The sequence below is a fragment of the Narcine bancroftii genome, chromosome 2 (genome assembly GCF_036971445.1).
Source record: "Narcine bancroftii isolate sNarBan1 chromosome 2, sNarBan1.hap1, whole genome shotgun sequence".
NCBI lineage: Eukaryota > Metazoa > Chordata > Chondrichthyes > Torpediniformes > Narcinidae > Narcine > Narcine bancroftii.
Genome location: NC_091470.1, coordinates 143,483,514 through 143,510,385, shown reverse-complemented (window position 1 = coordinate 143,510,385; position 26,872 = coordinate 143,483,514). Strand labels below are relative to the sequence as shown.

The 26,872-nt window shown below is 42.6% G+C and overlaps 1 protein-coding gene across 5 annotated transcripts in view; it reads left to right on the top strand.

The window, feature by feature from the left end:
• agrn (agrin) overlaps positions 1-26,872 on the top strand; it is a 425,017-nt gene that overhangs the window by 7,141 nt on the left and 391,004 nt on the right. For all 5 annotated transcript variants that reach the window (XM_069918355.1, XM_069918353.1, XM_069918352.1 and 2 more), the window contains exon 2: positions 2,331-2,592. In XM_069918355.1, coding sequence (XP_069774456.1) covers positions 2,367-2,592 — 226 coding nt within the window. In that variant the 5' untranslated portion in view covers positions 2,331-2,366. The remainder of the gene's footprint in view (positions 1-2,330; positions 2,593-26,872) is intronic.

Below are 26,872 nucleotides of genomic sequence, written 5' to 3'. Positions count from 1 at the left end.
TATTTGCTGATGATGTTTTGATTTATTTGACTTTACCTAAATTGCATCAAGTTTGGAAGAAGATCGTAAACTTTCAGGTTATAAGGTTAATTGAGATAAAAGTGAGGTTATATCTCTTAATCAAGATGATTATAGTTTCTGCCAAAGAAATATTTGATTTAAATGGCCAAAAGAGGTGATTAAGTATTTGGGTATTCGGATAGATAATAATTTGATCGAACAACTTGTATAATCTTAACTATGTACCGTTGCTTAAAAAGAGGATTTAAAGAAATGGGTTACTCTTCCATTAACTTTAGTGGGTAAGGTAAATTATATAAATATGAATATTTTCTCACAGGTGCAATATCTTTTTCAAATATTACCACAAAAGTTCTTTAAGAAACTAATTAAGTATATCAGGAATTTTTGTGGAAGTGCAAGATGTCTAGGGTATCTATGGAAAAGTGAACTTGGAAGTATGAATGGGAAGGGTTTGCTGCTTCCTCATTTTAAAAATTATTATCAAGCTGCTCAGCTGAGATTTCTTGCTTCTCTGTTTGAAGATTCTAAAATACCAGTCTGGATTAAAATAGAACTGGACCTAGGTTATTTACAAGTTGGATTCAAAATTGTTAACTGGTTCCAGGAAAGCACCCTTACTTAAACATTTGATAATCATTTGGACAAAGTTGAATAATGGAGTTGGCTCAAAGAGTAGTATCTTTCCAAAAATGCCTTTTTCCCCCCAAAATAATCTTGTACCTTTTACGAATGATAAGTAATTTATGAATAGTTAATTTCATAAAGGAATTAAGATAGTGGAAGATTGTTTTGAACAGGGACATTTGATGTCATTTCAACAATTAAGAAATAAATATGGAATTTTGCGAAATATGCTTTTTCTGTTATCTACAGGGGAGGGGGTAGTTGTGAGAAAAGTTAGGCACCACTTTGACGTTGCCATATTGTGAGATAGAGCTTTATATTAGGAAAGATTGTACTAAGAAATTCTACAATGTATAACATGTTACAGGCAAGTACTATTAAAAAGGGACTTCTGAAGCCAAGATAGAAATGGGAGGAGGATTTGAACATGATGTTTTTTTTAAAAAAAAATATTTTTCACACTATGAACCATACTGACCAAAATACAAACAGATATTTTCTCTTGAATATATACAGTGTCATTTTCTCCCCTTTCCCCCTCCCTTCCCCCCTCCCCATTTATTCAAAGTTCAATCTATATGATACATTAAACCTGTTTTTAAAAAAAATGTCGACACTTAATAAAAATAAACAAGAAATTTGTGTCTTTTACTTTTACATACTGGGTCAGTTCATTTTGTTGTCTTCTCCTTCTGTCATTTTAGGTGGTGGAGGTCCGTGGTAGGATTTCTCTATTGTGTTTCATGTATGGTTCCCATATTTGTTCGAATATTGTGATGTTATTCCTTAAATTATATGTATTTTTTCCAATGGAATACATTTATTTATTTCTATGTACCATTGCTGTATTCTCAGGTTATCTTCTAATTTCCAGGTTGACATAATACATTTTTTTGCTACAGCTAAGGCTATCATAATAAATCTTTTTTGTGCTCCATCTAAATCGAGTCCAAATTCTTTATTTCTTATATTACTTAGAAGGAAGATCTCTGGGTTTTTTTGGTATATTGCTTTTTGTGATTTTATTTTGAACATGATTGTTAGTGAGAAACGTTGGGCTGAACTTTGTCATGAGTGTAATACTAATTTCATTAATGTTAGATATAGTTTAGTTCAATGTAACTATATACATCAACTATATTTAACACCTAAATGCTGTATAAAATGAAATCTGATTTATCAGATCAATATTTTGGATGTGGTGAATATGCTATGGCACATTCTAAGGTTAGGCTTTTGTGTGTAGATCTGAGTAAGTTTTTAGGTCGAATAATGGGGGTTGTATTTCCACAAAACCCAGACTTATTCTTTTGGGAAACGTAGAAGGAATAATGCCTACATTAAAATGATAATTTCACCAAATTAAATTTGTTAAAATTGCTTTAGTGGTGGCACAAACTGTATTGCTGTGTTGGAAATCGGATGTCTATTTAGGTATCCCTTTGGAGAAAATTGCGTGTAATTGTTCCCATCCCAATGTATACATGCCCAACATCAACTATTCCAATCCAGTTGATCGGGGGGAGCTCTCTAGTTGGGAGGGGGGTGGTTTCTGGCCACCAGGAGTCTGTATGATGTAGTAGTGTTGCTGCCAGATGAGAGAGGATGTTAAATATCAGAACTTTTGGATGATGTCCATTGCATTGGCTCTTTGTGACTAAATTCTGTTTGTTGTGTCCCAGGTGCGTGTCTGGAGGTATCTGAAAGGCAGGGACACAATGAAGAATGAGATCCTCTTAGATGGTGGGAAGAGAGTAATGATCTGTGGCTTTGGGGACCCCTTGATCTGTGACAACCAAGTCTCCACGGGTGACACCAGGATCTTCTTCGTCAACATGGTGCCGGAATCCATGTGGCCGGCTCACAAAAATGAGCTGATGCTCAGCTCCAGCCTCATGAGGATAACGCTCAGAAACCTGGAGAGAGTGGAGAACTGCGTGGAAGGTTTGGACTCCTTTATCTGTCTGTTTCCTCTCATTGTGTTGTGGTGTTGCATCTGCTCCTCCAGGCACTGGCTTATGAATCCATTGGGGGCATCCTGCAAGTGATTCTCCAGTCTTGGAGGGCTTACCCCCCCCCCCCCCCCCCACCCCCTCCCCATGCCAACTGCACTGGGCAACAAATTTTTTCAAAAGGTTGGCTTCCTTAAAAAAATATAGTGGGGATTATAATTAACAACTTCAAATTGAACACAAAGAACATTTCAGATTTGCTGTGTCATGTAGGAAGTTGGAGAAACATTAAATTAACTTTTATTGAATTTAGCCTGTTTAATCGCATAATGATGCTGACACATTTGTTCAACTAACCAAAAAATGTTTTGCTGCTGATTTTCATTTGTACTCAGCATCTGATGCCTCTCATGTCAGCGTCCAACAATAGTCGGCTGGCATTGATGAATTCCAGTTGCCCTGATGCCACTTTTCCAGGGTTGCAATGTCCTGGTGAAACTTTTCACCATGTTCATCACTGACGGCACCAAGATCAGCCGGGAAGGAGTCCAAGTGTGAAGGCAGAAAATGAATTCTTAATGACATTGTTGTGCTTCGTGGTTTTGTATTCTTGAAGTAGACTTAAAATGTGACAAGAAGTCACAAAAATGGGATGTATCTTTTTAAAAAAGGGTATGTTATAGGGAAATTTTAAGACAATTTTCGTGATCAGCGTCCCAAAATCTGAAATGCATCCTAACGTGTTCAGGAAGCCAAATGTTAGTTGTCCAGTGTAATCTCCATTCACTTATTTCTGAGCTATAGGCGTGTCATAACAAGGCCTCACAATTCTATCCAATCTCCATTTCCCAGAGTCTACCACAAAACAATGTGTGTCTGGAGTCGCTCTTGCCCCACATTGGTTCAAGCTGCTAGATTCTCTTCCTGGGAGATGATAGCGACCTGATTGGGTTTCTAATCAATAATTCAGTTGTTACGTTATTGTTGTAAAAGGTGAATGTCTGCAGGCACTGTTACTGAAATGAAAACCCAATGCTGGAGCAATTCAGCTGGTCAAACAGCAAACCTTGTATAGTGAAGATAAAGATGCCTAACTTTTATGAGCAGAATCTATGCAGGTGCCCAATCAAAATGGGGAGAAGGGAGGGAGGGCACAGTAGCCAAGAGAGGGAGGGGGAATGGCTCTGTGAATGGAAGGGGGTGGAGAGCTGGAGGAAAGGAGTCATAGAGGAATAGCAATGGGAAGGAGAAATGATGTTAATGCTATCTGGTTGGAGAATGTCCAGTCGGAATATTAGGTGTTGCTCCTCCAATTAATGGCTGGCCTTGGTTGGCAGTGCGTGAGACCACGTACTTCACTGGTTTCTGCAAGCCCACTTCCTGTACTCCCTCTCTTCCCCAACCCTCTGTTTTCCAGCTCTCCACCCCCTTCCCTCTCCATTCAGAGCTGTTTCCCCCCCCCCCCCCCCCAACCTCTTGTTTGCTGGTCCTATCCACCAATTGCCTCCTGCCAGTGGGACTGTGTTCCTTCAACCGCCCCCCCCACCCCATTTTGATTGGGCACCTGTCTACATTTTGCTCATACCTTGATGAAGGGCTCAAGCCCAGAACATCGTTTTATATCTTTATCTTAGCGCTGCAAAATTTTCACTGTTTGACCAGCTGAGTTTCTCCAGCAGTTTGTTACGTTATTGGTGCTGTTTTTTTATTTAATTGCATTAATTTGATTTCTGTGCTGAGGTGGGAATTGAACTCTTCTTGATACTGATAATTAACCAGGAGTCTATTGTAAACTTGATACAACAGAACTGATGTTAATACATAGCTGCACAACTGAATTTTGGCCTGTGTGCAGGATACTGCAGCTTCAATTGATTGTATCGGAAACCTGGTTCCCCAAAGGTGTGTTCTGCAATTTCAGTTAAAGTTCAAAAATAAGAGGTTTTCATTTCAGCTCCATTGCCTGGAGGAGTCTGCCAAATACAGGGGCTTTCCTGCTTACAAATGATGTGACTTCTGGAAATTTGACTTTCCACAAAATTTCCAATGCATTTTTGAAGTATTTTTCAAGCTGGTAGTGATATTAAAATGTTTTATGCATTTCAGTGATTAATGGATACATTATATATTCCATTAGTTTAATTACAGATAATGTTAGGATGATTAGTTAATTAAATGAAAGAAATATAGTAAGTGCATGTAAAGCAATACAATCTGGATAGTTATCAAAATCAGACGTCTCTGACTTGGAGACATCAGCTTGCGCACGGTTCTCAGGACCAAGACACTTGTGTAACCCTGGCAACAATAACTGCTTTGGAAGTCCTGTGTTCAATCAAAATTACATTTGTCGAGAAGTCACCAGTTTGTCGTGTGGACATGTGATGCTGCCAGCTTCACATAAGGAAGGATGTACTGGCTTTGGAGGCAGTGCAGAGGAGGTTCACCAGGTTGGTCCCAGAGATGAGGGGGTTTAGACAATGAAGAGAGATTGAGTCGTCTGGAACTGTACTCACTGGAATTTCAAAGAATGTGAAGGGATCTTATTGAAACATGGAAAATTATTAAGGATCTGGTAAGTAAGTTGTTTCCATTGGTGTGGGAGACTAGAACTAGGTCACAGTTCAAGGTAGTAAATTTAGAACAAAGATGAGAGGAACTGCTTTTCATAGAGGGTGGAATTCAATGCCCATTGTATCAGTGGAGGTGACCTCAGTAAATATATTTAAGACAAGTTTGTAGGGAAATTAAGGGATATGGAGTGGTGTGGGGGGGGGGGGGTTGGAGGGGAAGCAGGTAGGTGGAGATGAGCCTATCATCAGATCAGCCAGGATCACATTGAATGGTGGAAGTGGCTTGATGGGCCGGATGGCCAACTCCTGTTCCTATTTCTTGTGTTCTTAAAAATGCCCTACCATGACGTCAGTGTCCAGCTAACCAATGTTGAGCTTACTTGAGAAGGATGAGGGCCAGAAGAGGATAACACAAAATCTGCCTGCTTCTGGGTTGGTGGGAGAGACTAGAGCTGAATGTATTCTGTGAAGATGACTACATTCCGTCAGTACTGAAGCATTGACTTCCCGTGTACCCAAAACCTGAAACGGGGCAAGATGCCATCTTCCATAATTTAAAGCAGTGATTGAGAGATTCATGATTTGTAAGGGTGTCAAAGGTTATGGGATGGATGATAAGGTTGAGAGGAAAAATACATCAGCTATGATTTAATGGCAGAGCAGACTTGATGGGCTGATTGGCCTAATTCTGCTCCTACATTTGTGGTCTCTCAGTTCATCCCTCCTGTTTGGCTTCATCTGCTTTTTGTTTCTAGGCTTGTTCCACTGTGTTAGGGTGTAGGAGGGTTTGCAGTAATTTTATTCAGAGAACATAGTAGCACCGGAACCTTTCAAAGGGATGTTGGTAGGACTGAAGGGCGTGAGTTGACAGGAGAGACTGGATTGGCTGGGACGTTTACTCCCTGGAATATGAGAGAGTGAGAGGATGACCTTGTAGAAGGTTATAAATCATGAGTAGATAAGATGAATGGTGACAACGTTTTCCCCAAGCGTGTAAAACCAGAGGGCATGGGTTTATGGTGAGAAGTGAAAACCTTGAAGGGGACCCGAGGGACAGTTTTTTTTCACACAGAGGATGGTGGCTACAAGAACAAGCTGCAGTAGAGGCAGGGTCAATCACAGTATAGATCTGAAAATCCGGGCTGCTCGGGGATTGGGTCTTGGACAGTACTTTTAAAATTCAAATTTACTGAGGATAAGAAAGAGATGAACAGGTAAATTTTGATAGTTTATTCATTAGCAAATATGGCATGCTCAATTTCATTAAAAACAAGCAGTTTTAAAGATGAATTGAAATGCTGCTGTATACACACACACACAAAAGCCCTCCAAATTTAGAGTTTTTGAAAAATTCTGGAACCTCTGGTGGTCCAGATTTCTGATATCAGGATTTTTGGGTTTCTACTGTACAATGTTTTAAGGGCTTTCAGATAGGTTTGTGAATAGAGGGAGAAGGCCCAAGACAGCCAAGTGGAACTAGCTGAGATTGGCAACTAGGTGAGCATGGATAACTGGGCAGAAGGGCCTGTTTTCAAGGTGATTATGGCGCAAGTGGTGAAGAGCTGAAGTAGAGGCTATTTTGATTTCTGAGTGTTTTCGATATGAATCGTGTGGTTCCTGCATTACTAATCAATAGAATCCAAGATCGATAGGTCAAAGAGTCAAGGGTGTTTACTGAATTGTTGGCCACACAGCTAATGCAGTGAAGATTATAGCAATCCGGTGTGGATGTCATTGGAAGTGCCTGTTGTGTGGAATGTAGGCCATGTTCCCTCCAACTTGTTCCAGCAGGTCAGATTGTAACTTCAACTCTGAGCTCTCGCCTGCCCAGAGTTGCTTCTCACCATCATGTTTAACAGGAATCTGTGCAGCAGCGTTATAAAATTTTCAGACTGCCTCTACCATCCTTTTAAATGTAGACGTACAGCACGGTAACAGGCCTTTTCGCTCATGAGCCTGTGCCGCCCAAATACACTAATTAACCAAAAATCCAAGTACGCTTCTTTGAAAGGTGGGAGGAAACCAGAGCACCCGGAGGAAACTCATGCAGACTCAGGGAGAACGCATGAGCTCCTTACAGACAGCATCGGATCACTGGCGCTGTAACAGCGTTGTGCGAACTGCTATGCTAATCGTGTCGCCAATTTGAGGAAGCTTTCTAGATTCTCAACCCCAATAGATGCTGAAGCTGATGAGGCAGTTAATCATCAACGTGATCTGTAGGAGGCAAGAATGATAACTTTGCAGAAGACACTAAGCTTGGTGATGGTGTTGGCAGAGTGATCTAAAACGGACAGAGAAAAGACACATAGAATGTAATGCTGAAAATTGAGGAGAATTGGACTTTGGAGGGACTAACAAGGTTAGGGTATGCAAAATATTGAAACCGAGGAAGTACAGAGGACCACAGGCGCCTTAATGTCATGTCCAAAGATTGATGAAGACAGCAGTGTGGGAAAGCTGGGTACTTGCCTGCTTGTGCTGGTATTTTTGTTCCTTGCTCTTCTGTTCCATATGTCAGCGAAAGCTGGCGGGTGCCCAGCATGCCATCCTAACCACCTTATCGACGTACTGCTGCCTTCATGGACTGGTGGGCATCTTCATTAAGGTCGCTGGGGTTCTCTCTGATTCCTCTGGAGGATTGTGATCACTTCGGGTTACCCTGCTCTGGGAAGGAATGGATTGCACTCCAGAGGATGCAGTGGGGTTCCACCAGGACGTTGCCTGGGCAGGAGTGTTGCAGTTGCAAGGAGGGACTATACAAAGCTGAGTTGAGGTTCCTTGGAGTGGTGTAGCTGAGGGGGATTTTGATTGCAATCCACGGAGGGTTTTGATAGTGATTTTTCTCCTTGGTTGTTTCTGAACCACAAGGCATAGATTTAACAGGTAGAAGGTTTAAAAGGGATTGGAGAAAGAATTTTTACACCCAGTGAGTGTTGGAGGGGACAGTGGCGGCACAACGTTCACAAAATATTTAAATAGAGGCATCGAAATCAGGACTACAAGCTGGAAAATAGCTTGATGGGTGGTATCCTGTTATGATATTAATGACATTGAGCAAATTATTCCAGAATATTTATACATATTTATTTCCTATTTCTATGTTTGGGATTATTATGCACAGTGTGAGAAATGTATTATGCATGTACATATGTACTGTGGACCAGAGCACTACTGTGTCGTCTGGGTATGTAAACTTCAGATGATGAAAAAACTTGAAATCGTATGGCAGAGAAAGCTGTAGGTAAAGTGCAGGGAAATGGTACTTGATGGCAGGACAGTTGGCGTAGCGGTTAGCGCAAATCCTTTACAGTGCCAGCAATTTGGACTGGACCAGGGTTTGAGTCCCACACTGTCTGCAAGGAGCTTGCACCTTCTCCCTGTGTCTGTATGAGTTCTCCCCAGGGGCTCCTGTTTCCTCCCACTGTTCAAAATGTACAGGGGAAGTAGGTTTATGGGGGGCAGCATGGACTTGTGGGCCAAAATGCTTGTTAAATTTGCGATTTCAGTGGCTGAAGGGTCTGTTTCCAAGGTGTTTTGAGTTTTGTATGCCTGAGGTAACTTGTGGACTAGACTGGATGATGATACTGGGCACCTTCCTCATTGGTGAACCTGACGGGTTTTTGCAGCAATCATGTAGTTTATGTTCGCAAAGCTGAGCCTTCCTAAAAGTTCAGATATGATTAATTGCATGACTTTGGATTTCTAAACAGCCAGAGTGGGATTTGGATTTTTCTGAGGATCAGTTAATCAGCGACGTCGCTGTTGATGGAGCAATAGAACTGAGAAGAAGGTCTTTAGAATTCTTTATGTCGAAAGACTACAATTTAATTCTTCTGAATCCAAGCAGAAATTGTACATGTGACAAATTAATCAGAAGGAAATTGTTCCTTGACCATGAAGTTTGGCTTATGAAAAATGTGTTTTTCCTTCAAACTCCTTTTTAGAGAGGAAAATTGAAAGAACCTGATGGTTTCTGCATGTCAAATGTGCAGAGGTTCCGACTCTGCTGTTAACACTGATGTAGATTCTCTTGCAAAGTTGTCATGTGGGAGGGGCAAAATTTAAAATATTTTATTTCGAGAGCATTTTCAAAACTTTGCTATCCCCACTTTAAAACAAAGGGATTATTTGTGAAAGTTGGAATTGAGGTTGGAAATTCCTTGGCCAGTTGGTGCAAAGCAGGATCACACTCATGGCAACTATCAGATCATCCGTTCTTACCAGTTTGTCAGAGGGTGCCTGAGAGAGAAGGATTGAAGCAGGCAGCAACACACCCTTTGGCCCACAACAAGTCCACACCGATCATTAAGCACCCCCTAATGCAACAATAATCCTGTTTTATTGGAAAATGCAACTATCCTTTCAGCCCAGCATATTTGTGCTGTCTGGAATGTCAAATTAAACGAATCCTGTTTGCCCATGGACAATATCCCTCCATTCCCTACCTGTTTATGTGTCCATCTAAAACCTTCATGTTGCAACAGTATCTGTTCCCACCACCTCCACTGGCAGTGTCCCAGACACCCATCACCCCCTGTGTAAAACGAAACCATCACCTTGTAAGCCTTCCTTCCTCTCACCTTAAACCTACACCCTCTGGTATTTGACATTTCTGCCCTGGGGAAATGACCCTGACCATCTACCCAAGCTATGCCACATTCCCATCCAAACCCCCTGGATTCCACCCATCACCCACACACTGGATGTAGTTTACAACGGCATGCTAACTGACCAACTCACATGATTTTGGGACGTGGGAGGAAACCAAAGCACCAGGAGGAAACGCATACACCGTATGTTGCAGCACAGTACAGGCAATTTGGCCCACAATATTGTGCGATCTATGTGAACCCACCATGCACCCATAACCCTCTATTTTTCTTGCATCCATGTGCCTATCCAAGTCTTAAATGTGTCAGTGTCTAACTCTGAGGACTGAATTGGCAAGAACACTGAGAAGAATAAATTCAGCTCTTCGTTAGAGCCCTGTGGGTTTTTCTGCCTGAGATTTTAGCAGGTCCTCGGTTTAAATTACACATGCTGACTTGCTGCACTTCCCACAGTATGGACTGGTGTAGTCGTGTAGCAGAATGCCAGGATGGGATCCTGAGTTCACGTTTCTGGGTTGAGACAAAGTTTGACCACTGAGCTCACACTGGCACTGTGAACAATTGTTTGCGGGTACCATGGACAGGAGAGAGCAAACCAGTGGCACAACAGGTGATGTTTACCTTGGTGAAAATTTGCTTTAACTTTACAAATCAAAAGCATTACTGGAAATCTTAAATGAAAACCAAAGAATGTGGGAAAGCTTCCGCAGGTCAGTCCCTGTCTGAGGAACGAGAAATGAGTTTGAGTTTTGGACAGGGTTCTGGTGGTAGATTAGTAATGTCAGAAAAGTGGTTTATGTAGTGGCAGTACATCTATTCATTGGCACATCTTAGTTTATCAATAATTAAATGTCTAATAGTCTCTCAATCTCAAATGGCTTTTCATTGTGAAAGACAGTAATGTCTTACTTTAAATGAAATGTTAGTTCACCAAATCTCTAAGAGCAAGATAGCTTCACCCAAACACTAGTGAGAAACTGGGCCAAGGATTTAACCCCCCCCCCCCACCACCCCCCTGCTTGAAGTTCCTGGAGGGAGGTCTGATGCCACTGGTGTCAGTTAGTGAAACTAGACTCCTTCAAGGGAATCAGATTATGTGTGTAGACTAAGATGAATGATTTACACTTGCTAGGTTCTCTTTGAAATGGCTTGGATTTAGTGAGAAGATAATGGAAATTCAGCTGAAAATGTTGAAGTATTATCAAAATGAGCACTGATACTGAAAGGAAATCTAATCGCTGCCTGTATCATGTGCTGCCTGATGTGGGCTCATTTAGCTTGAGCAGTTCTTGCTCGGTTTCAAGTCATTGAGAAACCACGTCATTTAAGCAGTTGTCAAACAGCACCTGATTATCTTGTTTGCTGATAAAAGCTCAGAGTGCCAGATGATAATTGCTGAGTCAGAGAGAAAGTTTCTTTGTTTTCATGAGTGGGCGAGTTGTGAGCAAGGAGGCAGAGCTGTAAACTAAAACTGAGGTGCACAGGAATTCCTTCTCTGGGAGGATTGTGAATCCCTGCAATTCTCTGTCCTGTTATTGGAAAGATCATTGGATATATTTAAGGTGGAGGAAGATAATATTTGAAAGATTGGGGAACTGGCAGGGAAAAGGGGTTGAGTGAAGTTGAGCTGTGACCTGAGTGAAAGCTTGAGACACCTGCTGTTCTTGCCTGTGTCAGCCCAGGAGATTTAACAACCACAAAGTAACTCTGGGAAAACATTTTCATGTTCAGCATAAGGATTGGACTTTGACTTAACCAGTGAGAAACACTTTGTGCTGAATTGTAGGGACTTGGTTGCCACCCCCCACCCTGATGTCCATTTTGCATTGTCATTGCACTCCCATTTCCTTTGCAATGACAGAAATAAATGTAAGTAAAACACAAAAGTCTTCAGACACTGTGGTTGACGTAAAAACATGATGCTGGATAAACTCAGCAGGTCTAACTGTCCTTTTTGTAGCAAATATAAAGATACAGAACCAATGTTTCGGGCTTAAACCCTTTAGCAAGGTACCTTGATGAAGGGTTCAAACCTGAAACATTGGTTATGTATACCTCTTTGCTGTATAAAGTACGCTGTTTGACCTGCTGAGTTTCTCCAGCGTCGTGTTTTTATAGAAATAAATGTGTCTGACCTTGGGCAAGAAAAAATGGACTTGCCTCTCAATCTCAGAATCAGAATTTGTCAGGAACAAGTTGTGAAATTTGGTGTTTTATGGAAGCATCATAGTCCAAATATTCATATTATAACCATCTTACAATGTTACTATATATTAAAAAAAAACAGCGCACAAAAAGTTGTCTTTGGTTCACTGATTATTCAGGAATCTGATGGCGGTGGGGAAGAAGCTGTCCTTGTGCCGTTGAGTGCTCCTCTCTCTACCTTTTTCTCGATGGTAGCAGAGTGAGCAAACTCAATTTTGTCGTCAGAAGGACAGATTTATGATGGGGGTTTGTAAAGCTTGTTGAAGAGGGGAGGTAGTAGGAGATGGTGGTCTTCCTGATCTATAACTGCCTTCTGTTCTGCCTGATAGCTGACTTGTCACAATAGTGGTGTGTTTACGTTTCACAGGCAGGTTTGCTTCATCTGAAGCAGGATGAATGGGTATGAGGGATTTGTTTCTCTGCTTGTCAGTGCTGCATAGCTGAGTGGATTTAATTTCAGTGAAACTGACTTGTTCACTTGTTTCTTCGGCTGAAGAGCTATCGTCTTCAGTCAGGGTCTGTTCAGTATCCGTTCCCTAACGTGTATCTGTCAAGCAGTCTTATTGGAATTGATGTGTGTAAGGCATATCTGTGGAATAATACTATATTTCTAAATAATGCACAGATCTTGCATCTTTCCTAATGATTCAGTTCCACATCTCACTTCTCAAAGCCTTTGGCTGCTTCCTGGAACAGATTTCTGAGGCTGTGAATGCCTCGATGCTTCTGGAAACTTGCCCATCTCTAACGAGCTCTGACTTTGTCAGTGCATCCTTCAAGTGGAGGCCAGATGCTGTCTGCAAATGCTAATGGATAGAACAGTGCACCTAATTGTGTATGTTGGAAACTTGGAAAGAAACACTCTCTTTCATGCTAACTCTTTTCAATTTTGCTCCTCATCTGAGGATCCTTGCTTTTTTTTTGTTGTACTCTGGTCTCATCGCACTCATCTCACATGTATGGTTCGTTCTTGATACCAGAACGTGGGCAGTAACGGTGAGGAAAAAGGAGCATTGTCCTTCAATTTCTTTAAATAGGTTTTACTCTGGCCTCTCCTAGCAAGTCCTGCATTGTCACGAGATCATAAAGATTGCTGTAGAAATGTACATGGAGCTGGTGAAGTCTCACTGACAGAACGTATACAGTTCTGGTCTGTTAATCTGAGAAAGGATATACCCAGGTCTCGAGATAGTTTTGAAAGGGGATTAACTCAGCTTATTCCTGAGGTGAGAGGGTTATTGTGTTACAAAAGGCTGCAGAGATAGATGTGTATTCTTTGGAGTTGAGAAGAATGATTGAAACTCTAGACTTTGGAAGACGTGATGCTGAGGTGTTTCTACTTGTTGGAGACTCGAACAAGGGAACAGTCACAAAAAAAGGACCATCATTTAAAACATGGTTTTAGAAATTTCTTCACAGTGGTGAATCTCTGGTACTCGCTTGGTGATGAAGGTAAGGTAACTGGGGAGTGGGGGGGGAATGTTTAAAGGAGAAGATAATTTTCTTGAAAGATTTGGGAATTATAAACATTAGCCAGGTCTTCCCATCCACTGCAGATATCTGTGAGGTTCTGCCTCAAGAAGGCAGTCAACATCATAAAGGGCCCCTGTTACTCTGGCCACAACCTCTTCTTATTGCTACTCTGGGGCAGAAGGTACAGAAACCCGAAGACCAGCACCTCCAGGTTTAAGAACATTTCTTTCCAACAGCTATCAGGCTCTTGAACTTCCCCTTGTTACACTAATCAGAGACTGCTCTGACACTACTGCCCTATTACAAGTCACTTATTTTTCTCAGGGATTACATAAATATTTATTATCTATCTTGTGTATTTAATTTTTAATTCAATTTGTTTATTTTTTTTAAAATAAGGACTTGTATCGCTGCAGCAAGCAAGAATTTCAGTGCAGAGGGACATCATACAAAGTGTATGACAATGAATTCATTGTTGTTATTATTGAGGGGCATGGGGAACTGGCACAAAGGACCAGCCATGATCACATTGATCAGTGAGTCAGGTTTGAGGTGCCAAGTGGCTTACCCACACTTCAGTTTTGTTGCAGCCATTGTGTTCACCATGTTCTTACTTTGGTTCTGGAGACCCTGCACTGTTTGAACACTTACAATGGGGCCACATTACGCAGACCAGGGCCCCCATGAGCCACCTCTGAAATGGTGTTTTACTCCTCTACATATTGATGTGATAGTTGGTGGAGGGGAGGACTGACTAGGATTTTGTTCTAAAAGTGAATTGTTAGGTCTGCTTTGTTCATGAATGAGTGAGACAAACACCAGGCTGAGTCGAAATCAGGGTTCTTTGTTCTTTATTACCGGATTGTAACACTTGCGACTAACAAAGTTAGTCGGAGAATGCATTCTGCCGTTATCAGCAAAATGGTGATTTTTTATACCCTTGGATATGTGCTTAGAACATCATCATATCATTACTTGTCCAATGACTAAAACTGTTGCTATCCTTTCCCTGCTAGCTTCCTGCCTCTCAATCCATCAATGTCTCTCTTATCTTGTAAGTACAAGGATGCATTTACATCTTGTTACAGCCCTGTACATTCCCATCTCATGATGTTTTACCTAACAGGAGTACAAGGACACCTCCCCTTCTTGTTACTGCCCTGTACAGGCAAGGCTTGGGGAGGGATATGAGACTGAGTTTGGCCACTGTTCTAGTTGAGAGGAAAGCAATTTTATTTTTCATATTTTCTCTGTGCTCCTCCCCTGCCCCTCCTCCCACCAATTACTCGAGTGGCCGTCTGCATTTTGTTCATATCTTGTTGAAGGCCACAAGCCCGAAATGTAGGTGATGTATCTTTTTGCTACATAAAGGACACTGCGGGACTTGGCTGAATTTCTCCAGCATTTTTGTGTGAACTAAAATCTCAGCATCTGCTGAATTTCTTGTTAAACCTTGTTTTCTGTACCATGGGAAAATAAAATCTCCATCAATTTTAAAGTGCAGTGTGTTGACTGTTTTAATACCAGTGTTTTTTTTTTTAACAAGTACAGCATCTTTAGGTTCAAGAACAGTTTTTTCCAACAGCTATCAGGCTCTGAGCCTTCCCATACTACCCCAAACTGTTCCAGCACTGCAGATAAATCTGCATGCACGATTAAAACACCACTTGTTCTTCTCTTGCACCATCTGTGTCTGTGAATATTTGTTATCCATCTTGTATATTCTCTCTTTTCATGCTAGGGTAATTTAATGTACACTATTGGGGTATTTTTTGACCAAAGTACCTGTTTGGCTGCAAGAACTTCAGTGCCTATGTCCACGGCACTTGTGGGTATGATAAAAAACTCACTGATTGCAAGAGGTGACGTGAGGAAGAGGAATATAATGTACAAGCTGGCTGCTTTATAACAAGGTCAATTGTCCTTTCAGTAAAGCACAATTTAAAAGAAAATAAAATTGGGATTGCGCTAAATTATAGCTGATGCAGTGTTAGAAAGGAACTCTGAGAGGCTTTGTGTGGGTAAAGTACTTAATGGCAGACTCCTCCATTGCAATAAGTTAATTCAATAACTTCCCCTGGATGGTGCCTGACCTGCTGAGTTCCTCTGGCTCTTTAAATGTTGCTTCAGTTTTCCAAACTGCAGACTTCTTGTTTATCTCTGAACTCATCCTAACATTCGTTCACTAAGAATATTCTGAATGCGACAAAACCTCCCAAATAGCTGGAGTAAACATGGAAAATTTGGAGGAACTTGGGTCAGAGTGTGTCCAAGGAGAGAAATAGCCAGTCAACTATGGTTTTTAGACTCCATGAACAAGCAAAGAATTTTACCGCTACACGGACAGTCTAGAGAGGTGTCGGCATGAATTTGGAGTCAATTCCTGCCCCGCGATTGATCCTGCAGGACCCCGACTACTTTTTGGAGGAAGCCTGTCGTGTCAATCATATCGGAAAAATTCATTGACTATCATTCACTCTGCTGCATGTCCAACCACAGGGACTGTTACAGTCTAAAAATGTGCCCAGAGTGAGCGACCACACAGGCAATAATTATGTTCAATATTTCTGCGATTTTTCCCAACATTGCAGTCTTAAAAAAGCATAAATGTTTCAGATGGGGACTTTTATCAAGACTCAAAAGTTCTTCCAGCTCTGCATTCACAGAACCACCCCCTGCCCTGATCAATTCTCACCTTTCCTCTCCTGTTCTCCCATCCATGGCCAATTATCACATTTTCTCTGTTGGTTTCTGCTCTTCCCCCTGCCCTTTCTTCCCTTCTCCCCAGTCTTTTAATTCAGGCACCTGCCCACTTTTTAACTTGTACCTTGAAGAAGGGCTCATGCCTGAAACATCATTTGTATGTTTTCCCTCCTATGGATACGCTGAATTTCTCCAGCATTTTCCTGCTTTAATTTCAAAACCATAGAACATCACAGCACAGAAACAGGCTCTTTTGGACTTTCTCGTCTGTGTCAAACCACTTTTATGTCTTGTTCCACTGACCTGCACCCAGTCCATAGCCCTCTCTCATCCATGCACCTGTCTAAATCTTGTTAAAATTGAGCTTGGATTTACCACTTCTGCTGGCAGCTCATTCTACGCTCCCATCTCTGTCTGAGTGAAGTAGTTCCCCCTAATGTTTCCCCTAAACTTTTCCCCTTTCACCCTTAATCCATGTTCTCTGGTTTGTATCTCACCCACCCTCAGTGGAAAAACCCTATCTGCATTTACTCCGTCTATCCCCCTCATAATTTTGTACACCTCTATCAAATCTCCCCTTATTCTTCTACGCTCCAGGGAATAAAGTCCTAACCTGTTAAATCTTTCCCTGTGACTCAGTTCCTGAAGTCCCAGCAACATCCTAGTAAATTTTCTCTGCATTCTGTTATTGATCTCTTTCTGGTGGTCAGGTGACCAATTGTGCACACAGTACTCCAAATTTGGCCTTACCAATGTCTGATACAACTTTACTGTCACATCCCAACTCTTGTACTCATTACTTTGATTTATGAAGACCAATATGCCAAAAGCTTTCTCTACGACCCTATCCACCTGTGATACCACTTTCAGAGAATTATGTATGTAAAGTGTTGACTGATCATTTCTCTCTGGATGCGCAGAGGCCTACCAGCCTCTCATTGTTTGTAGATTCCAGCACAAAGTTCTTGTTTCTCCCGAAGAGCTTCACTGAGCAGGCAAATGGATAGCAGGCAAGTGTGGAAGGGCCAACGGCAAAATGGAAGGCAGGAATGAGCAGGGACCACCTGCCTTCATCCAACAAGATAATTTATCGTCCAAGCTATTTGCCCACTTTATTAGACCAAAGAAATAAAAGTGGTTATCAATATATTTCTGCTCTGCTGCCAATTTCATGCCCAAGTAAAGAGCAGGCATTAAAAATGGGCTCTGCTCCAAATGTTTCCCTGGAACTCGATGGATTAGGTGAATTGCTGTAAATCCTTCAAGTTAATTGGACGGAAAGTCTTGCTTATTTTAGTTCTGTCAATGTGCTAATGCTTAAGTATCCTAATTCACCCTTTGAACTCCAATCTCGGAGTTTGCCTCTCAAAGATTAGACAGTGTGGTATCAATGAGATGTACAAGCACAGGCTTACTCAGACCATGGTTGTAAATATTAATTAAGGTATTAATACAATTGTGATTACTTTTGTCAATTTTTGAACGGTTTAAAAAATGCAGCCATGATCAAGATTTGAAGATTTAGTGTCAAATTCAAGTTTGTTGTTACATTACCACCTGATTCAGTGATAAAGGTGGTTCTTCTTTGGGCAAGTCGACTCCGTGCATTCAGCCGCACAAAGTATTAGTGTTATGAGGGAGTGCCAGACCTCCATCAGGATTAGAATTTGTCTTGAGCAAGTCACGCAATTTGTTATTTTGTGGCAGCATCACGGTGCAAACATTCATATTCTAACCAAGTTACAAAAATAAATGAAAATAGTGCAGGAAAAGTTGAAGTGAGGCAGTGTCTGAATTTCCTTGTTCATTCAAGAATCTGATGGCAGCAGGGAAGAAGCTGTCCTTGTGCTACTGAGGGCTTGCCTTTAGACTCCTGAATCTTTTTACTGATGGTAGCTGAGTGAAGAGGGCATGGCCTGGGTGGTGAGGATCCATGAGGATAGAGGCTGCTTTTTTAAGCCACCGCCTCTTGTCAATGTCCTCGATGGAGTGAAGTCTGGTGCTGGTGATGTCAGGCTGAGTTAACAACCCTATGGAGTTTATTCTTGTCCTGAGAGTTGGCTCCTCCATGCCAGACAGTGTTGCAACCAGCCAGAATGCTCTCCATATTTACACCTGTAGATGTTTTCGAGAGTCTTCAGTGACATCCAAAATCTCCTCGAGCACCTCGCTGCTGGCGAGCCTTCTTCGTGATTGCATTGACATGGAGGCTCCAGGGCAGAGCCTGGGAGATGTTGACACTCAGGAATTTGAAGTTCTTGACCCTCTCCACTACTGAGCCCTCGATGAGGTCGAGGTCGTGTTTCCCTGACTTTCTATAATCATCTTTGTTTTGCTAATATTGAGCACAAGGTTGTTGGTGTGACACCGCTCAACGAGCTGATCTATCTCCCAACTTTACGTTTCTTATTGCCGTCTGTGATTCTGCTGACAACCCTGATGTCATTGGCAAATTTATCGATAGCACTGAAATTGAGTCTGGCCTCATAGTCATGGGTGTTTAGAGTCGTGGGCTAAGCCTTGATGTTTCCAATTCATACTGACTGGTCTTCAGTTGCAGATGGGGGTACAGAGGCCCAAGCTTGTTGACCAGCACTGAGGGAATAATAGTGTTGAAGACTGAGGTGTAGTCTATGAAGAGTAGCTTTAGGCATGAGTGGCTGTTTTTGAGGTGATCCAGAGCTGAATGGAGAGCCAGTGATATTGCGACTGCTGTGGAGTGTGCCATTCTGAGAGAATCCCGGGGATGGTGTTTCAATTGGTCTCCTGCCCTTGCCTTGCTTGGTGGTGCTGGTGACTTTTTCAGTCGGTGCTCCTGATGAAACTGCAGTGTGTTTTGTATGCTGTGCATTGGTGGAAGGAATGAATGTCTAGATTGGTGGACTGGGCAATATTTTGCTACATGAGTGTCATGGCTGTTTGCATCCAGCCCAGTGGAGAACCTCCTGAGTTGTACCTCCTACTCGGTGGAAAGGTTTTGAGGCATTGGGTAATAGGTTACAGCATACTGCCTCTGACCTGCTCTTGTAGCCACAGTGTTCATGTCCAATTGAGGATCTGGTCAATGTGTCCTGCAAGGCTGTAGGAAAATGTGGTGAGAATAACTTTGGACATTGAGTGAGTGGTGGACTTGGCTGGAGATGGTCATTGCTGAGAACTTGTGTAGCACAATTATCACCTGCTGCTCATGAGCCCATGCCTGAATGGTACCTATAGGTGGTTTTATTTCCTGGGGATTTGTGAGTTGAACAATCATCGGTGAAAATCCCCGGCTCTGAGATGGAATGGAAGAGAATTGATGAAGTAGCTGAAGATGATTGGGTCTAAGAGCTGGGATGATTGACTTCCTGCAGCCACAATCAACTTCCAAGGTGCAGGGCTTTGAAGAGTAAGTGCCTCTTGAGTGCTTTGTAGACAGTGTCTGTCATCACTTCTGATTGAGCAGTAATTGAATTGGGCCAGGCTCCCTGTACAAGCTATTTATTCAGTTGAGAAATAAAATGGCTGTGAAAAGAAATATTTTCCCCCCAAAAATATACTTGATTCAGAATATATACAGAAGTAAAGTTGGGGCATTAGTATTTTCAATTCTCCACAAAGGAGATCAATGCATTAACCCGATAAATTCTGCTGGCATTTCTTCCTGAAGCATGGCGTCAGTGAAATGTTTGAGAGGCTATTACACAGAGCATGGGCCCTCCATGTCCAATGGTGGCATCACACTAGGGCAGCCATTCTCAACCTTTCATTGGCTGTGACCCTCTTAGGGCTCTGTTCAAAGTTTATGGGTCCCCTTCCCTCTGAAGCAGTGATTTCTTCTGCCGACTACATAAATAATATTTTATTCCAGTCTGTGCGCCCCCCCCCCACCCCCATTGAGAATGGCAGAGACCTGGATGATGGCCTTGCTGAGCATCAGGGTGTCCATTAGCACCTGCTCGAAAGTGCCAGTCAACAGCATTCATGTACAGGCTTCTCCTTGTCCTGAGAGAGGCAAAAGGCCATCTCGTCCTGCACACAGCCTTAGCAAACTTTGGAGCTGTCAGATTGTTCCATTTCTTCCTTCGTGGGGCTTGATTTCTGTTCTCAGTCGTGTCTCTGTGCAGCTAACAAAAAAAATAACTGATTCTACAGCTGACGAATGTAAAATGTTGATGTCTCAAGGGGCTCCCTTATCATCTCCCCTTTTTGTTTTTTCTCTACTCCTCCTTCCTGATTTTTCTTGTTCATATTTTATTTCTTTCACCCCCCCCCCCCAACCTCTGTATGGCTTTACAAAACACAAGACGTTCCTTCTCTCCAACCTGAAGCTCATCTTTCTGTCTGAAATTTGCTGTCATGGGGATTTAACAGAGTGAGCAGCGATGTGTGCGTTGAAGTTTGGACTTCATGCAAACATCATGGCGAACCCAGGTGAACAACACGTTCCCTGTTTGATGCAGAGTTCCAGGTTGGGTCCACCAAAATACCCCTCAGGCCACTGGTTTTGTGTGACTTCATCTACGGAGCACAAATAATGAGCTGAACTTGATTCCATTCCTCTTGGTGTCCTCATGTGTTAATTATTAATATTTAGATTTTATTTTAAAATGTAGACCTGCAGCACAGTAACAGGCCCTCCGGCCCATGTTTATTCCATCCAATAATGCCCAATTAACCTACAAACCCCATATGTTCTTGAAGGGTGGAAGGAAACAGAACCCCTGGGGAAAACCCACACGGACACTGGGAGAAGGTTCAAACTCCTCACAGACTTTGAACCTGGGTCGCTGGCGCTGTAATAGCATTCGCTATTTGCTACACTGACCGCGCTGTCCTTTCCTGGGGTTCTGAGGTTGGCATTCACTTGGCAACAATTGGGAAACTAAAGTGTTCTCAATGAGTTTAACTCAGGAGGTATGGAGAAAAGGAAAAGCCTTTTCATAGCTCTTGATTGACCTCTGCCTCCACCCAGTCAGTAGACGAGCATCAGAAAACCCCTGGCTAAGACTGACCACACTTTTCCATGATCATCTTAGGGCTGGGCTGCCAGGCAGATTGTAGATATTAGTTTAATGTGAAATGCATCTCTGCTTCCTTTATATCATATTACATTTAGGCACTGAAGAAACAGAATTTTTTTTTGTGACCAAGTCATGAAATTTGTTGTTTTGGAGCAGCATCAAGGTGCAAATTTTATAACAAATTCATTTCAAAATTAATAATGCAAGAAAAAAGGAGAAAGGGAGGTCGTGTCTGTGATTCATTGTCCATTCAGTAATCTGATGGTGGAGGGGAAGAAGCTGTTTTTGTACCTTAAAGTGTGTGCCTTCAGGCTCCTGTACTTCCTTCCTGACAGTGTGAAGAGGGCATGACCTGGTTGGCCGAAGTGGTGGGACTCCTTGAGGATAGAGGCTGCTTTCTTAAGACACCAATCGCCTCATGTAGATGTCCTCGGTGGGGTGAAGACCGGTGTGAGTGATGTCGCTAGCTGAGTTAACAAAGCTAGAGGTTTTTATCTGTCCTGTGCATTGGCACGTCCATACCAGACTATGATGCAACTGTTCAGAATCTTCTCCAAGGTACACTTAGGTCCCTCAGTCACTGAGCCCCTTGCTGGTCCGCCACTGTGGTCATGTCCTATGCCTCACCTTCTCAATGGGGAGTACTCTCCCTGTTTATCATGCCCATGTAAAATTATATTCAATGGACCTCTATGTTGGAGGGAAGAAAGTTAGTAGGATTGGGGTATTTTTCTCCAAATTGCACACCATTCTAATTTGGATGTAAGACCCTGTTCCATTATTGCCATGGCTTTGCCCTAGGCAACACCTTTTTTTCCAAAAGTGAAAAAAATGGGGAATATAATAGGCAACTTCAAGCTGAACGCAAAAGCAATTCAGATTTACTGTATCATGTAGGAAGTTGGAGAAATATTAAATGAACTTTTATTGAATTTAGCATGTTTAATCGCATAATGGTATTGACACGTTGTATTAGTTCAACTGACCTAAAAATATTTTGTTGCTGATTTTCGTTTGTACTCAGCATCTGATGCCTCTCGTGTCAGTGTCCAACAATAGTCGGCCAGCATTAATGGATTCCAGTTGCCCTGATCCTGCTTTTCCATGGTCGTAATGTCCTGGGGAAACCTTGCACCCTGTTCGTCACTGACGGCACCAAGATGAGCAGGGAAGACGTCCAAGTGTGAATGCAGGAAATGAATTTTCAGTGACATGTATTTCATGTTTTTGTCTGCTTGAAGTAGACTTAAAATGTGATAGGAAATCACAGAACTAGGTTAGATTTAAAAACCGATACATGATAGGAAAACTTTAAGGTAATTTTTGGGATCTGCAGCCCAAAATCCATAAAATACACCAAAAGGTGTTCATGAAGCAAAGTCTTCATTATTCAGTACTTTTGATCAGTTATTTTTTTGTGTTGATCCTACCCACTTTATTCTCCCCATGTTCCCATCCTTCCAGTTTCTACCCATCATCTACTCCAGGGGCAATCTACTGTAGCCAATTAACCAATCAACTTGAGTGTCTTTGGGAATGAGAGTAAACCAGCTCACCTGAAGGAAGCCCACACACACAGATGTAGGGATCACGTGGACTCAATACACTCAGCTCCCAAGGTCAGGATTGAATTCCAATCACCGGAGCCATGAGGCAACTGTTTACTTTCTCTACTACTGTGCCAGGTCTAAACCTCGGAGCTCTTTCCGCAACACCCCCATCGAAAGGACTGCAGAAGTTCAAAGAAAGTGGCTCACCACCTGCTTCTCCTAGGGCTGAGGCTGGTGACTTGGATACCTCTGGTTTAGGGTCACCACTGGAGCGGATGGGAGGCTGCGTGAGTGTGGAGGTTACGAAGGCGCAAGAGAAGGAGGCATTGGAGGGGGTGGCAGGATCCACGGACACTTTAAAGCTCCTTTCACGCCGCCAAATAAAGTAGGTTGAATTGGCCAATTTAGTAGGTCCGTAGCGGGTAACCTGGCAGCGTGAAAGGTCCCAACCAGGCAGTGCCACTAAAAACCAACCAGGCTCTTGACTCTTGCTGGAGCAAGTGCTGGAGCCCGGCTGAGTTATTAACTCATTAACCATTCTGTGGCGGTGTGAATGGTCTATTCGGATTACCCAGTACCATTAGTGAGGTTCGTGCCTGCGTGTTTGCGTCAGGCTGGTAGGGTTATCAATAGTCTTGAGGTGATTTAAAGCACAGGTACACACTGATAGCTCCACCGGTCGCGCGCTGACAGCCCTGTCAACTGCAGTTGTGTTTCACAGCGCGCGACTGGTGGAGCTGTTGGGAGTGTATACCTGTGCTTCAAATCATCTCAAGATTACTTGGAATAAATACCTAATTCAATGTCATGCTATGTGAATAGTTGTTGTTCTCTATTGTTTAGGGAGTAATGACCAGCTGCTCTGTGGGTTTGTCCTAAGTTTGAACAGTCAAGCCCCCTGCGGTAGATTTTCCCACAGTCTTTTATACATTGAGTGCGTATGTGCTTTACTCCTGCTACAATTTCACTGCCCTGCAAGTACGTGATATGTCACTCGGGACGTCACTGCTGGAGGTGGGACCCCCCCTCTTTAGATCCAAGAGATCCAGATGAACCAAGTAAATCATGGTCCAGTGTGAATGGCTTGCATCCTTGGTAGTTTTACCCACTTCCTAGGCGGGATGGCTGTGTGAATAACATGAAGCGACTTCCTCGTGTATCTCTTTCTCGCCTTGATAGGGGCACTGGACTAGTGACGTCTCAGTGTATCTTTACAGGGCAAAGAAAGAAAAACCGACTTTGTGTGCGTGTCGGTGGAAGTATTTTAAATCTCAGAGACAACTGAAGTTGGGCAACAAATGCTACCTTTAAAATAGAACCAATGTGCACAATATTAGCACTTTGCTGGGACTCCGGTTTGGATCATGCATTATTTAAATGGCCTGATTCTCAAGGTTTTTGTGTGTTGCACCTATTCACAATCTTGGGTGAGGTTCATCAAGGCAGAGAAACAAAGGAGGCTGTGTATTTGCAGTGCAGAGAGGTAATCTGGTGCACGGAGCAGCCTACATTATTACCATTCTCTCACAGGCAGCAGTATTATGTGGAAGGACAGGGTCTTCTACAAAGGAACACAAGAAACAGGACCAAGAGTTGGCCATCTGGCCCATCGAGCATGCTCCGCCATTCAATAAGATCTGGCTGTGGTTTCGGCTCCACTTACCCGCGTATTTCCCCGTAACCCATAATTTCCCATGTCTTCAAAAAGCTAATACATTCAACGAGGCACTTTCTACTGCTTTCCTGGGAGAAGCAGTTCCTTCTTGTCTCTGTCCTGCAATGAACCACAGACACCACCTCACTTTTTTCCTCTTCTTTTGCACTAATTTATTTATTTTTAAAAATAAGTGTATTTACACAAATGTAATTGCGCCTGCTATTCTCAATCCTGCTGCTGCAAAACAACAAATTTTGTGACACACGTTCATGGCAATAAACCTGATTCTGATCTACTCCCCCCAAATCTTGAGGCTAAGCCCTCTAATTTCACTCTTACCAATTTCTCCTAAGGTAATCCCCTCATTTCTGGGATCAATTAGGTGAATCCCTCTGCATTGTGTAAAATATGCCTGTTCGATATAATGCAAAGTTGCCTGTTTGGTTGAGTGGCTGGTATGGTTAACACAGCCCCAGCAACCCGCATTTCGATACGGCGCTACCTGTAAGAAATTTGTATGTTCTCCCCTTGTCTGCATTGGTTTTCCCCAGGGGCTCCAGTATCCTTCCACCCTCCAAAACGTATGGGGTTGTTGGTTAATTGGGTGACATAAGTCTCAATGGCTGGAATCAACTTCTGCTGTGTTGTAAATTAATTTAAAAGAAGTCCCACTGATCTGAAGTTACGTGCGAGAGAAGGCATTTGGGGAAGGGTTTTGGAATGCAGGCTTACTTTTGTGAAACAAGGTAGTCTGCAGAAGCTGTGATTGTGGTTAAAAACTCAGAAATGCTGAAGGATCTCGGGTGGGCTCGCAGCATCCATAGGAGGTAAAGGTGTATTTGTTGTCTTAGTGGCAGCCTGATCCCATACATTGTGCTGATCTCTTGGTGTCAACCATGGATGCAAACTTTTGGATAGTAATCCTTTAATCTGATCACACTACACAGGCCATTCAGCCCACCATGTTGTGCCAACCTATATATTCCTACCAAACAAAACAAAACCCTCCCTACCCTTTCTTTCATCCATGTGTCTGCTTATGAGCCTCTTGTATGCCCTAATGTTTCAGCCTCCACCACCTCCCCTGAGAAGGCATTCCATGCATCCACAACTATGGTTAAAATAAATTTTACCCCTGATATCTCCCCTAAACCTTCCTCCCTTCATTTTGTACAGGGAAATTTGCTACTTTTTTCCTGGGAAAAAGGCACTGGCTGTCCACCCTATCTATGCCTCTCATAATCTTATAGACCTCCAATAAGTCGCCTCTCATTCTTCACTCCAAAGAGAGAAGTCCCAGCTCTGCTAACTTTGCCGTACAAGACATTTTCCATCCTTGTATTTTTGATTTCTGGTGTAAAATTCATTGCATGGATATGAATTCAATGAGGCAATGACTCCAAAATATACTTCGTACAAATTAACAGCTTCAACATTGTTCATAGCTGAGACTTTCTAAGGCCCCAAGTACTATGTGCACATGGGAGTCCTTCCTCTGTGCAGTAAGGTGGTCTAAAGGAAATGGAGGATTTGTGGATGTTACTGCATCAGTATTGTTTACTCTTGAGAAGTCTGACCCAATGGCATAGATCATCTGCTCACCAGTTTCAGGAGTCATTGGTTTGTGCTGAACTGTAAAGGCCCCCCAGTGATCTGATCCCAAGGTGCGAAATTCTCAGGCCAATCCAGAAACGTCAGCAAACTGAGGAGCCCAGGATGTTTCCAAGTTAGGATTAGAAGGACAACAAGGAGTGGAACCTTGTCCCTGTTTGGGTGTAATTTTCCAGAATATTTTTCCACTGCTTTGAGATTTTTCCACCATGCTTCCAATTCCATTGTTTTCTCCCAACGTTAATGGCAAAGAAATGACTTCTCAAGTCTACTATTTGGTGCAGAACTTCAGCTCATAGTTACCTCTCACCCTAAAACTCGCAGACATCAACACAGCTGAGCCCTGTTACACCGTTTACTTTCCAGTCAGGTCCAAAAATAGCAAGGCCATAATCACTGTTGTGACATCAGCTGCTGAGATCTCCGTCACCAGCTGTGTATTAAACGCGGGACTTTCCTGAGATGCGAATGTAATTTACTAAGTCTGATATGATTTTAGAAGTTAAACTGTCTTCTCGACGTTCCTGATTAGCCCACCATCTTTGACTGGCTCTGATGAAGGGTTTCTGCTGCTTCTTCCACTGACGATGCCCAACCTGCTTGGATTTTCCAGCATTTTTCAATTTTTGTTTTTTCCACAATGTTGGCTCTAATACACAAGTCAGTAGAACCCATCACTTGTAACAACTTGTTAGACCGACCAATGAGCTGAATGCTTGGATTCTGTCCTCATTAGACCATTTTGTTTAATCCTATCACATACATTCCTTACGTTCCACTCATCCCTCCTCCACTTCCTCCCCTGCTGGAAACTAACTTGCATCTTGCTCTGTTATGGTGGGAAAGATTGACTTTCTTCCACAGACGCTGCCTGACCTGCTGAA